General features: G+C 53.4%; 1 protein-coding gene and 1 long non-coding RNA gene across 3 annotated transcripts; one reads left to right on the top strand and one right to left on the bottom strand.

Annotated features, from left to right (window-relative positions):
- Positions 1-1,121: 1,121 nt before the first annotated feature.
- HCN3 (hyperpolarization activated cyclic nucleotide gated potassium channel 3) lies at positions 1,122-12,180 on the top strand. 2 transcript variants are annotated; one of them, XM_073221379.1, is made up of 9 exons: positions 2,264-2,393; positions 2,655-3,006; positions 5,338-5,767; positions 6,668-6,829; positions 7,239-7,457; positions 7,853-7,999; positions 8,417-8,657; positions 9,507-9,671; positions 10,121-12,180. In XM_073221379.1, exons 3-9 carry the CDS (start codon positions 5,357-5,359, stop codon positions 10,819-10,821), a joined length of 2,046 nt encoding a protein of 681 aa, XP_073077480.1. In that variant the 5' UTR covers positions 2,264-2,393; positions 2,655-3,006; positions 5,338-5,356; the 3' UTR covers positions 10,822-12,180. The 2 variants fall into 2 exon arrangements, with proteins under 2 accessions (XP_017531935.2, XP_073077480.1); XM_017676446.3 differs by lacking the exon at positions 2,655-3,006 and having other exon boundaries at positions 1,122-2,393.
- Positions 6,766-8,510, bottom strand: LOC118972115 (uncharacterized). Its single transcript, XR_005060932.2, has 3 exons — positions 8,434-8,510; positions 7,782-7,935; positions 6,766-6,890 (listed from the first exon to the last, which is right to left on the bottom strand). It is a non-coding gene; the product is annotated as an uncharacterized lncRNA (long non-coding RNA).
- Positions 12,181-12,411: the final 231 nt, after the last annotated feature.

Raw genomic sequence — 12,411 nt, 5'->3', positions numbered from 1 at the left:
CGGAGTGTCGCCTTTTGAGTCTTAGTGTGAGATCTGATTCTCCAGCATAGCCTGTAAATATCCAGTTTTTAAAACAGTTCAGCTACTTCACCGCGCAAAGAGGGGCTCCCACCTTTTGTCCTGAACAAAAGCTATGCGCGTGCGGGTCGGTGGGTGTAATGGTTGCAGGGGATATGGCCATTTGGAAAGGTTTAAGAAATGAAAGGACGGAAAATTCTTTGCCAAAAAAGGGAGGGTCACTTGAGAACTGTATGTTACGTACTTATACATAATATATGAGAAGTGTACATTTACTGAATTGAAAAAAACAAGAGGAAAGAGTAGAGGACTTTGAGACGAACTGGGAAGAGTACGAGACATTATAGAAGTAATTGAGAAATAGAAAGGGAAATAAAAAAATAACCTGGGGATAACTATATTGAAGTTAGGAAATATCAAAGGGCATGGAGGATAGTCAGATGGAGATTACATACGTTAGCCAGACATGTTGAGGAAACGTTCCCTAAAATAGAAGAGGAAGGGTCATGAAGGAGTTGAGGGAAAGAGTGGGGAGTTCACTTACTCCTCTGTGAACACTTTCCCAGATTATCGTTCATTCAACAAGCATTTACAAAGTTGCCATTATGTGTCCAGCATTGTGCCAGGTGCAAGGCTCCAGTTCTTAAAATTTCACAGTCTAATGGGAGAGAAAGACCTGTAAACAAATAATGATAGCCTTGCGACAAGAGTATTATAAACAGTGATGCCCTGGCCACTGTAAGAAAGATCAAGACTTTCTCTAGCTGGGGAAAGGGGAGTTGACAAATGTGTTCCTAGGCTTCCTAGAGGGAATGACATGTGGAAGAACAGTTGGAAAATGAATTGGAGGAGAAAAATACCAGGCAGAAAAAATACTTGCAAAGCTCTGGAGACAAGGCTGAATAAAGATTTTTACCACGATTGGAGTACTGGCTTTCAAGAGAAGGACTAACAGAAGAGAGATTGTTGAAACTAGGTACAAATTTTGCAGAGTCGTGTATGTCATTCTAAGGAGCTTGAATGTAATCCTATGGACGACCGGGAAGTTTGAACAATATTAAGCAAGTGATATAGCTACATTTGAATTAGAGGAAGGTAACTCTGGCAGACTGTGGGAAAATAATTGGCCTGAGAGTTTAGAGCCCTGTTTAGAGAGGCTTCTGAAATAATTTAGGTGGAAAAAAGTACTGAGGGCTTAAATTAGGCAGTGGTAATAAAAAACAGAGATGAGGAGAGAATTTGACGTAATTAGGAACTTGTAGCATATAACATCACATGGCACTGTAATTTACCTATTAAGTCTGTCTGCAGGTATAGCTGAGCAGTGACGTTATGGCTAGCTCTTTTGTGTTCATTTTTGTATCCTCAGAGTTCACTCAGTGACGGGCAGAGTCACTCTTGAGGAGTGGTGGCATAACGAATTTGGAAGTGAAATACAGGGGGAGGGCTATGGAGATCAGAAGAAAGGAATATGTCTAGGAGAGTGTCGAGAGAAAGAATGTGGAATGTAGGAAGCCCATGAGCGAGAGTGGGGAACAAGAATCTCAAAAGTCATTCTCCACCTCTTCCTTGGTGCCCAATTCCTCGCGCTCCGGAGTCTCACGAGCTACAATCCACGTCCGGTTTTCCCGCCACTTGCAGCAGCTGCTCCACCTCCCTGGCAGTCAGTGGATAAAAGCCCATCAACTCCAGGTCACGCCCTCTCCGCGCCACCCACTGCATTCCCCGCCGTCTCCCCCTACTCTTGGGGAATTGCCTGTTTGTTAAGCTCCGCCTACCCCGGAGCCCGTCCCGAGTAAGGGCTTCATTGGTCCCGCCCCCTCCCGGGGTAGCTCTCGTTCGGCCCGCCTCCGCCGGGCCTGCCCAGCCTCTGTGCGGCCCTCGCCAGGGGGCGCAGCGCAACCCGCCCGCCGCCTGCCGAGAGTCTGTCGCACACACCCCCTTCCGCCCCGCGCGCCTGCAGTTCCGAGCTGACTACGCCTCCGCTCCAAGCCCGCCGGGCTGCGCGGGTTCCGAGTCCGAAAGGGGTCTGGGGTCCCCTGATGGCCGCGCCAGAGTCTAGGAGGCCAAACGTGTAAGCTGACCGGCGTCATGGAGGCAGAGCAGCGGCCAACGACGGGGGCCGGCGACGGGGCGACCCCCGGGCTGGAGACAACGCCTCCTGCTGCCCCTGCGCCTGCGACCGCGGCCTCAGGTCCGATCCCTGGGTCCGCAACCGGACCCGAGCCCAAAAGGAGGCAGTTCGGGACGCTGCTACAGCCCACGGTCAACAAGTTCTCCCTTCGCGTGTTCGGCAGCCACAAAGCAGTGGAAATCGAGCAGGAACGGGTCAAGTCAGCGGGGGCCTGGATCATCCACCCCTACAGCGACTTCCGGTACTGGGGGCCCGGCAAGGAGGGTAGGGGACACAGATCCCACCCCCACGGGTCGCGACACTGGGGGCAGGGCCCGCCCCACCCCCGACGGACACTTCATTTCCGGCCCAGGGGTCCTCGGGTGGGACAGAAGAATCACTTCCCCCAACCTAGCCTGGGAATTACTTGAGGGATCCCCAGCCAGAGGTCCTCGGTGACTTCTCAGGCTGGGGTCGCCGGAAGGGACGAGCCGACACCAGACACCTGGATTTCCCATTTCAGGAACCCGGCACCCCGCCTGGACCCACTGTGACTACTGGAGTTAGGGACCCCTGCCTTTTCCAGTCCTGCCTGCTGGGGATCTGGAAAATCATGTTATATTCCAAAGCCTGAGGGAGAAACCGAGCTCCGCTATCTCCCAATCCCCCCGCCCCCAACAACTCCCTTCCTCCCACCCCCACCCCCAGCAACTGCTCAGTTCAATAGGGCAGGCTACCATGAAATAAAGGGACGAGGCGGGTCGGGTGGGCCGGGGGTGTCTGGACAGCCGTTCTGATCGCTGTCCCTGGTGCTGAAGGAGGGCCAGCATTCAGAGCGATTGAGACAGCAACGCAGGGGATCGGCCACCGCCCAGGTGACTACCAGAGAGAAGGGACAGAGGCGGGGGTGGGGCCATTTCATAGTCCTATCAGACTGTACCTCTCCATCAAGGTCGCTAGGGAAGGAGAGGAGCCCTGTCCTTGGGGGAAATGAAGGACAGCTTTTGGATGAGGCAAGATGTGTGCAAAGCGCCTAATCTGGGGAGCTAAATGAGCAGAAAGGATGAGGTGTGAATCAGGAGCCTGGAAACACAATCGTAGACTTTGGCATCATCTTGAATCCACAGACTCCATAAATGTTCCTCTTTCTCCTATTGTTTCGTCTACTCCCCTCTTCCTTACCGCCTCATTCCCACACACCATTGCACCTTTAGTCTCTAGTCTCACCTCTAGTCTCCTGCAAATCTCCCTCCCCTCCCCCATTTCACCCTCAGATGTATTCCCAGAAGCCGTGTATACCCTTTATTATTGTGCTTCTTCTGTCCTCTCTACTGCATCACACGCCAGGCTTGTGACTGCTTGTGAGTCAGGCTGTGAAGATGTTCTATGGCTAGGCAAACCCTCTTTCCCTCTCCTCTCCCAGCTCATAGTACAGAATTTCTCCAGTGGCCTAGGAAGAAGAGGAAGAGGGGTTGGAGGATTTGTTGTGGATTGAAGGCACACAGCCTGAAGGGCTACCTGGGATTTGGGGACCACAAAGCTTCTTTCAGAGGTTGAAAGAATTGATTTTCAAAAGGGTCTGGATCCTGGGTTGATGCTGTGATTAGGTGTGTCCTGGAATTAAAACCACCACAGCTAATTGGACCCCTCAGATTGTCCAGTGATCCTTTCTGAATGAGGGATTCACCTAGCTCCCTCCTGACCTCTTCTTTCCACAGCTTCCCCCACAGCAGTGTTGTTTGTCCTGCCCACGCCCTTGCCTGGGCACAGGTTAGGGAAGGGAGGGAGTACAGAGCTGCAAGCCTTGCTGCCTCAGAATCTCCTATGGAGCTTCTCTGTCTGTGCAGCCCTGTCTGAGGTGCTGTGGAGCAGGGAGGGGCGTCCCTGAAAAGCTCAGTTCAAATGGAAGGCAGGACAGACCACCCCTACCTTGAGATACACATGACCAGATCCCAGCAGAGAAAAAGGACCCATGGGTCCAACCGTGCTGGGAAGGACGGCTGGGGTGGGGAAGGCTGGGCAGGGTGTGAAGTCCTAGACTAAGAATGGGCAGAGAGCTGGAGATGGAAGAAGCAGCAACCTCATCAGAAATCTGGGGATAAAGGGTGGGTGAGTCATAGCATCAACTAATCCTTGTACTGCACTGTTACACCCATTGTCTCAGTGCATATTTTTCAACAATCCTGTGAGACTAGCACAGGGTAGTTTATCTGGTTTTTTTTAACTTCTAAAATATTTAATAGTGACATAGATCATATATATGTAGTAAGGATATTGCACACAATTATATATATTAAAAAGATATATATGGTATATATGTATAGTAGGCATATATTTAGTAGATAAATATACAGCAGATACACAGATATATCTATATACTAGAGATACATATAGTAATATAGTATATAGCAGGAGCTCTCTACACACACACACACACACACACACACACACACACATACATACAGTGTGTTTTTGAAAGGGTAATTATAGAGCAAACTCCATGTAACCACTAAGTCAAGAGAGATTACACTGCTGGCACCCTAGAAGCTTTCCTACTGCTCCCACATACCTTTCCCAAACCTACTATTTTAACTTTTGTGCTACTCACATCCTTGTTTTTCTGTATAGTTTTTACCATTTTTCTATGAATCCCAGAATAATGCAGTTTAATCTTGTCTGTTTTTGAACTTTGTACAAGTGGAATAAGCCAGTATGTATCTTTCTGTTTCTTGCTTCTTTTGCTCAACATTAAATTTGTGAGATTCATCCCTACTGTGGAATGTACCTGCAGTTGGTGATGTCAGGGTTGTATATTATTCAGGAACATGAATATATCCCAATCTATTTATCTGCTGTATCTTATTTATCTACCCTTTTCTGCTGACAGGGCATTTGGGTTGTTTCCAGATTTAATGCTGCTATAAACATTCTTGTATATGTCCCCTGGAGCACATGTTTCCCTTGAGTGTGTTTATAGCCAGGAATAGAATTGCTGGGTTACAAGGAATGCAAACATTCAACTTTTCTAGATAATACTAAACTATTTCCCCAAGTAGTGGTCCTAGTTTACATTTCCACCAGGTGTAAATGGTCATTGCGTTGTTCTGTATCCTTGGCCACTCTTGGCTGTGTTAGATTACCTGCTGTTAGTCTAGTGGCTGTTGAAATATCATGGTGGCCTTACTCCCCATCCCACCCCACCTTAGGTTTTACTGGGACCTGATCATGCTCCTGCTGATGGTGGGGAATCTCATTGTTCTGCCCGTGGGCATCACCTTCTTCAAGGAGGAGAACTCCCCGCCTTGGATCGTCTTCAACGTCCTGTCTGACACTTTCTTCCTGCTGGATCTCGTTCTCAACTTCCGCACGGGCATCGTGGTAGAGGAGGGCGCTGAAATCCTACTGGCACCCAGAGCCATCCGCACGCGCTACCTGCGCACCTGGTTCCTGGTTGACCTCATCTCCTCTATACCCGTGGATTACATCTTCCTAGTGGTGGAGCTGGAGCCACGATTGGACGCCGAGGTCTACAAAACTGCGCGGGCCCTGCGCATTGTGCGCTTCACCAAGATTCTCAGCCTGCTGCGGCTGCTCCGCCTCTCCCGCCTCATCCGCTACATACACCAGTGGGAGGAGGTGGGGCAGGGAGGTGGGCAGGGGGGCTCGCAGACTGCTCCGGGACAGCGCTGTGGGTGGGGCTCCTGGTGACTTTATGGGTGGAGCTTCTGGGGGTGGGTTCTCTCCAAAGTTGGTGGGGAAGAAGCAGGAGCAGAATGAGAGTTCAGGGGATGGGGCCCCGGGGTGAGGATGGCGGTGTAGGAGGGCGGAGTACAGCTACTGGACGAACACTTGAGGAGGAAGATGCGCAAGGGGAGCTAGGAGTTGCAGGGTGTGCAAGAGGCTGGTGTTTGAGCTTCAGAGCAGCAGTTTAATGGTTCAGAGCATGGACTCTGTGCTCATTGCCTGTGATCAGATCCCAGTTTTACTATTTATTATCTGAGACTTGGTTTCCTCTTCTGTAAAATGAAGTGTTAAATATACTTACATATGATAAGGTTATAAGGATTAAAGGAGCTAATACCTGTAAAACATTTAGAACGGTGCCCAGCACATAGTAAGTACTCGGTAAGTTACCTATTATTTTTACTGAAGGGGAGGAGGAAAACTGGCATTAATCCCTATACACACACCCTGGGGACATCATGCTGTGATGTCCTCTCTCCTCTTTTCCAGAGGGCACAGCCTGGGCAGCTTGTGCAGTAGACCTTTTTGAGTTTCTGCTGTGACACTTACTGTGTGATTCTGGGCGCGTGATTGGTATCAATTTTCCCATCTATAAGATGAGAGTAGTAAGACCACCACTTTGTATCCGCTATAGGTGTGCTGTCAAGCTCTATGCCAATGAAGAGTAGTACATTTAAACTCATTGGGGCTGGGGCTAGAGAGAAGTTCAAAGAGAGGATTTGCAAGGCTGGCATGGAGGAGGACCAGCAGGGAGGGGTCCTGTCCACAGCAGCCCCTCCTCGGACTCCTCAGATCTTTCACATGACCTATGACCTGGCCAGTGCTGTGGTTCGCATCTTCAACCTCATCGGGATGATGCTGCTGCTTTGTCACTGGGATGGCTGTCTGCAGTTCCTGGTCCCCATGCTGCAGGACTTCCCTCCTGACTGCTGGGTCTCCATCAACCACATGGTGGTGAGAACTCCCCGCAGCTCCGCCTCTCTGGGGCCTTCTGAGGGCTCTTTTGCCTGAGTAGCTGGGATGACCACAGGGCAGGAGGTGGGAGATGATGGAGAGATGACCAAGAGAGAAGACAGAGTGAGGAGTTGGGGAGGTTAGAGGAGAAGGGAAAGAGACCCAGCAGACGTGTTTGTGTGTTGGAGGGAGCAGGCAGGGAAGGAAACCTGGGCAAAAACTGAGGCTCCCAAGCTGCAAAGAGGCCCTTTCTTCCCCCAGGGCCCCCAGAACCAAACTTAAGTGCCACCTGGGAGGCAAGTCTGAAGAAGGGGGCAGGCAGAAAGACTGAAAGAGAAGAGGGGGCAGGAGGAGAATGAGGCTCTGAGGGGCCTGTGCCCAGCTCTGCAATGCACTCTGCCCCTCCCAGAACCACTCGTGGGGCCGCCAGTATTCCCACGCTCTCTTCAAGGCCATGAGCCACATGCTGTGCATTGGCTACGGGCAGCAGGCACCTGTTGGCATGCCCGACGTCTGGCTCACCATGCTCAGCATGATCGTGGGTGCCACGTGCTATGCCATGTTCATCGGCCACGCCACCGCCCTCATCCAGTCCCTGGACTCTTCCCGGCGCCAGTACCAGGAGAAGGTCAGCAGGGAGGGGCAGGAGAGGGAAGGGGTGAGCATGGAGGCTGGGTAGCTCAACTTGAGGCCCATTCTGACACATGTCCCTGTTGGGTCTCTCTGTCCTTCCTTGCCCCATGCTCTTATGTGTACCCTTTCCATGTTTGGACCTATGACCCTGTCCTTGGATCCCCTCCTCTGCTCTGTCTGGGTTTTCCTGCGATTATGCGTGTGTCCTTCCTGTATCCACTGTTATCCGTATATCCTTGTGTGGCGCTGTGTATCCCCATCTGTCTCTATGCTTCACCCCGCTGGGTCTGACTCATGTCTATGTTCTTCCTCTACTTACCTTCTGCCACTGTTCCTGCTCCACATCTGTACCTGTGTCCTCTTGCCTGCTGGCCATTGGCTGGGCTGCAGTACAAGCAGGTGGAGCAGTACATGTCCTTCCACAAGCTGCCGGCTGACACACGGCAGCGCATCCATGAGTACTATGAACACCGCTATCAAGGCAAGATGTTTGATGAGGAAAGCATCCTAGGAGAGCTGAGCGAGCCGCTTCGGGAGGTGGGACTGGTGGGGCCCTGGAGGGGGGCTCTTCAAGGACCTGGGTTCCTGGGATGCCCCCTAGGGGTGCCATGTGCTACTGGTCAGCAGGTGCTTTATAGGAAGTGGGGCCTGCAGAGGACTTTGGGGGGCTCTTAGGGAGCTTTTAGGGGCTAGGACCTTTCTTGAAGTCTTATGGGGATGAAGTATACATACGAAGGGGCTGCAGGGATCTTTATTTTGGGGGGATGGTCCTGTGAGGGCTGGTGGGAGAGCCCTGAAGGCAGGATCTTAGGGGTGGTCCCAGGCCCACTGAAGCATCCCCATCCTTTGGCAGATCATGACTCCAGGGGTGGGACCTCTGGAGACAGATGAGCTTGAGGGGGGTACCTGGGGGCATGGGGCTCAGCCTGCCTGACGGGCCCCTCTCCTGCCCAGGAGATTATTAACTTCACCTGCCGGGGCCTGGTGGCCCACATGCCACTGTTTGCCCACGCCGACCCCAGCTTCGTCACAGCGGTGCTCACCAAGCTGCGCTTTGAGGTCTTCCAGCCAGGGGACCTCGTGGTGCGTGAGGGCTCTGTGGGCAGGAAGATGTACTTCATCCAGCATGGGCTGCTCAGTGTGCTGGCACGTGGCGCCCGGGACACCCGCCTCACTGATGGATCCTACTTTGGGGGTCAGCAGGCCTTGGGGGGTTGGGGAGGGCTGGTGCAGAGGACAGAGGGCAACTGCTATCCTGGATCAGGGTCCCTGGCTGTGCTGCAGAATTACAGAGTTCCAGCTCCTCACCAGACCTACTTAATCAGAATCTCTGGGCCTGAGACCTGGAGCTCTGTATCTTTAAACAGCTTTTTAAGAGAGTCCAGTGCACAGTCAGGTTGAAAATTTCTGGGCCAGGGAGCCTTTTAGAACCCTTACACAGCAAAATCCGAGGATCCTTTGAGATGAGGGAAAGATGGGGATAAAGCTGTGCTGTTCCAGGGGCTTGAGTTTGGTGGTGCCCCAGTGGTATATGCCCTAGTGGCATGATTCAGGGACCCGGTGTGTGGCAGCCAGGATAGTTCTACCTGCTGCTGCCTAACAGGACTTGAGGTTCATATAATCTCCCAGTACCCAAACCGCCCACCACCCTCCAGCATCCCTATTGTGTTGCCCTTAGACCTTCGTTACTGCTTTTCTCCTTCTGGGTTGTCCTTGGAATTCATTCAAAGGGGTGGGAAGGGAGGGTGCAGGGAGAATGCTGCCCCAGGCCTACCCCAGAATACAGCAGTGGAGGTGGGGTGGGAATGAAAATGGAGTGTGGGGGTTTGGCAAGACCTGTCTGCTTGTCAGCTTTTATTCCTGAGAAGGAACTGTAATTTCGAGAAAGACAGTAGTACTTGGAGCCTTTAGAGACCCTGGGGTGGGTAATCATTAGCCCCTCCCATCTAGGGGCGGAGCCTGGGCCCCTGGGTCTGCGTCGGCAGACCCAGTGGGAGGGAGTTCTGGGGACAGTGATTCTGAGGGACTCCTCCCAATCTCACAGAAATCTGTCTGCTGACTCGGGGCCGCCGCACGGCCAGCGTGCGGGCTGACACCTACTGCCGCCTCTACTCGCTCAGCGTGGATCATTTCAACGCTGTGCTCGAGGAGTTCCCCATGATGCGCCGGGCCTTCGAGACTGTGGCCATGGACCGGCTGCGCCGCATCGGTGAGGACTGTCCACCCTGTCTGCTCTGGGTCCAGGCTGGGCCCCCACCCCATCTCCACATCCCAGGGCCCAGACTCTGCTGCTTCAGTGTCACACCCCAGCCCACCCCAGTCCCAGCAAATGCCCCCAATACGCCTTTCAACACTGAGGCTCACTGTCCCTACCACTCAGTATCTCCTACACCTGGAGATGTGCCCCCAAATCCTCATGCCCCGAGTCCTCCTTCCTTGAGTAGCAGGCCCAGATCCTCACCATCGTGGATACACACTCTCTCCCCCTGACTCTTCCTCTAACTGCCATCTCCTGATCCCCATCCCCCCAACCCCATGTCCATATCTTGACCCCATCCCCTACCCTCATCCCATCTTGGTACTCTCATTCTATGACAGTGACCTTCATCTTGGATTCCTTTCCTACCCTTAACTCCTCCCTCCTGGGATGATTTCTAGGCAAGAAGAATTCCATACTGCAGCGGAAGCGCTCTGAGCCAAGTCCAGGCAGCAGTGGGGGCATCATGGAGCAGCACCTGGTGCAACAGGACAGGGACATGGCTCGGGGTGTTCGGGGTCTGGCCCCAGGCACAGGAGCTCGGCTCAGCGGAAAACCGGTGCTCTGGGAGCCACTGGTGCACGCACCCTTGCAGGCAGCCGCCGTGACCTCCAACGTGGCCATCGCCCTGACTCACCAGCGAGGCCCTCTGCCCCTCTCGCCCGACTCTCCAGCCACCCTCCTTGCTCGCTCTGCTCGTCGCTCAGCAGGTTCCCCCGCCTCCCCACTGGTGCCTGTCCGAGCGGGCCCTTTGCTCGCCCGGGGGCCGTGGGCATCCACCTCCCGCCTTCCTGCTCCCCCTGCCCGAACCCTCCATGCCAGCCTCTCTCGGGCAGGGCGTTCCCAGGTTTCTCTGCTGGGCCCCCCACCAGGAGGAGGTGGACGACGACTAGGACCTCGGGGCCGCCCACTCTCAGCCTCCCAACCTTCTCTGCCTCAGCGGGCAGCAGGTGATGGCTCTCCTGGGCGTAAGGGATCGGGAAGTGAACGTCTGCCCTCCTCAGGGCTCCTGGCCAAGCCTCCAGGGGCAGCCCAGGCCCCCAGGCCATCAGTGCCTGAGCCAGCCACCTCCCGGGGTCCCCAGCTCTCTGCCAACATGTGAAGCCCTTGGGTAGGCTCTCAGGTGTAGTAACGTGTGCCTGAGGGTGGAAGCCTCCTGGCGAGGGCCAAGGGGACCTGGAACACTGCCCTACGGGAATATCCCCCCACCTACCAAGATGTTCTGTGTCTGCTCAGGCACCCTGCGGCTTGACATCCTCCTAGTCCATTCACTCATTCATCAAATGTACTGAGCATCTATCACATTCAAGGCACTGTGCCAGGCGCTATAGGTCTCCACTACCAAGTAGAAGCAACTCCCAGCCGTCTGACGAGGGTATCGTCCTGGCCATGGTCCTGCCAGGTGCAGGCTCAGGCCTGTGATCCCCTTAACTAAGCACAAGCACTTGCCATCACTGCCAAGTACTAGGCGTCTCCCTTTCCCTGCCCATGACCCTGCAGGTCTGCCTGATGTGGTCATCGTCCTGGCCCCGTAACTGAGCCAGGCACTGCCAGTTACCTGCACCTCCACTGTTGTCAGCAAATGTCTTGGGTCCCCGGTGTGGGCGCGGGCACCTTCGCTGCCATGTGTGGACCCTTCCTGCCTGAACCCCCCAAGTGGGAATACGCATCTCCTGTCAAGTTCCCTGCAGTCTCTGTCTCTGTGGTAGACTGTCTTTTTGTAAACTAGGAGCCACTTCTTCACTGTACGCCTGCCCCAGTGCTGTCCCCCTTGACGCCAAGGGATGGTTGGCACCTCCTTTAATGTGCCAGCCTAGATCCCTCCAGGTGGGGGCAAGTGGCTGAATCCTTAAATGACATTTTTGCTTTCCTTTCTCCCTTCCTTATTTATTTATTCTTATTTACACAATTCTTAATAATTTTATTTGCTAATTTTATTTATTACCAATTCATTTTATTCCCCCATTCCTTTATCCTTTATCCTTCCCTCCACTCCCTTTCTGATAGGGAGATAGGAAGGGTCAGGCCCCTCCGCGCCAGCTCTTGTGGTACTTGCCCAACCCCATCAGCAGCAATACTCGAACCCTCCCCCTATCTAGGTAGGGGCAGGAAGGCTGCCCAGGAGGGGGAGGAGGACTGTTCTTACTTTCATGGGTTTTTTTCCTACTGAATTTGCTCTTGGTGCAGGAGTAAGGGGAGGGCCTGAGGTACTCAAGCCTGGGAAAGGGCAGGCTAGCCAGCTCCTCTGCCTTCTCAGGGACAAGAGAAATCCCTTGCCCCACCCCTCCATCCCCACCCCTACTCTACAGCATCAAAGAATGTGGGGCCAGGACCCTAAACCTCCTTTTCTCCTGGGTCGGGGGTTCTGGGGTTCTGGATATGTAGGAGAAGTTTTGTAATTGCTTCCAAACAGATGGGTTTAAAAAAGAAAATAGAGACACTCATTTTGGCTCCTGGCTTGTGTGTGGGAACAAAGTAGGCATGAAGAAATTTCTGGGTGCAGGAGGCAGCAGGACATCTGACCCAGCAAGGCCTGAGGGCATGAGGGCAGCCAGGGGGTGGCCTGTCAGCCCAGCAGAGGTTGTGAAGACAGGGACAAGATGGGGCCGCCTGGCTGTCAGCACCCCCCAGTGTCCTTCTATCCTGGCTTCCCCAAAAACATGGTGCTTTGATGCCACCGTTAGTCACGACG

The sequence above is a fragment of the Manis javanica genome, chromosome 14, assembly GCF_040802235.1.
Source record: "Manis javanica isolate MJ-LG chromosome 14, MJ_LKY, whole genome shotgun sequence".
NCBI lineage: Eukaryota > Metazoa > Chordata > Mammalia > Pholidota > Manidae > Manis > Manis javanica.
The sequence above is the reverse complement of the archived record's forward strand: the minus strand, read 5'-3'. Positions and strand labels throughout refer to the sequence as shown.

Coding starts and splice junctions, on each gene's coding strand:
- HCN3 (XM_017676446.3), top strand. CDS start 2,110: ATGGAGGCAGAGCAGCGGCCAACGACGGGGGCCGGCGACGGGGCGACC. Junction 8,000..8,416: donor TGAGCGAGCCGCTTCGGGAG/GTGGGACTGGTG, acceptor TCTCCTGCCCAG/GAGATTATTAACTTCACCTG. Junction 9,672..10,120: donor GGACCGGCTGCGCCGCATCG/GTGAGGACTGTC, acceptor GATGATTTCTAG/GCAAGAAGAATTCCATACTG.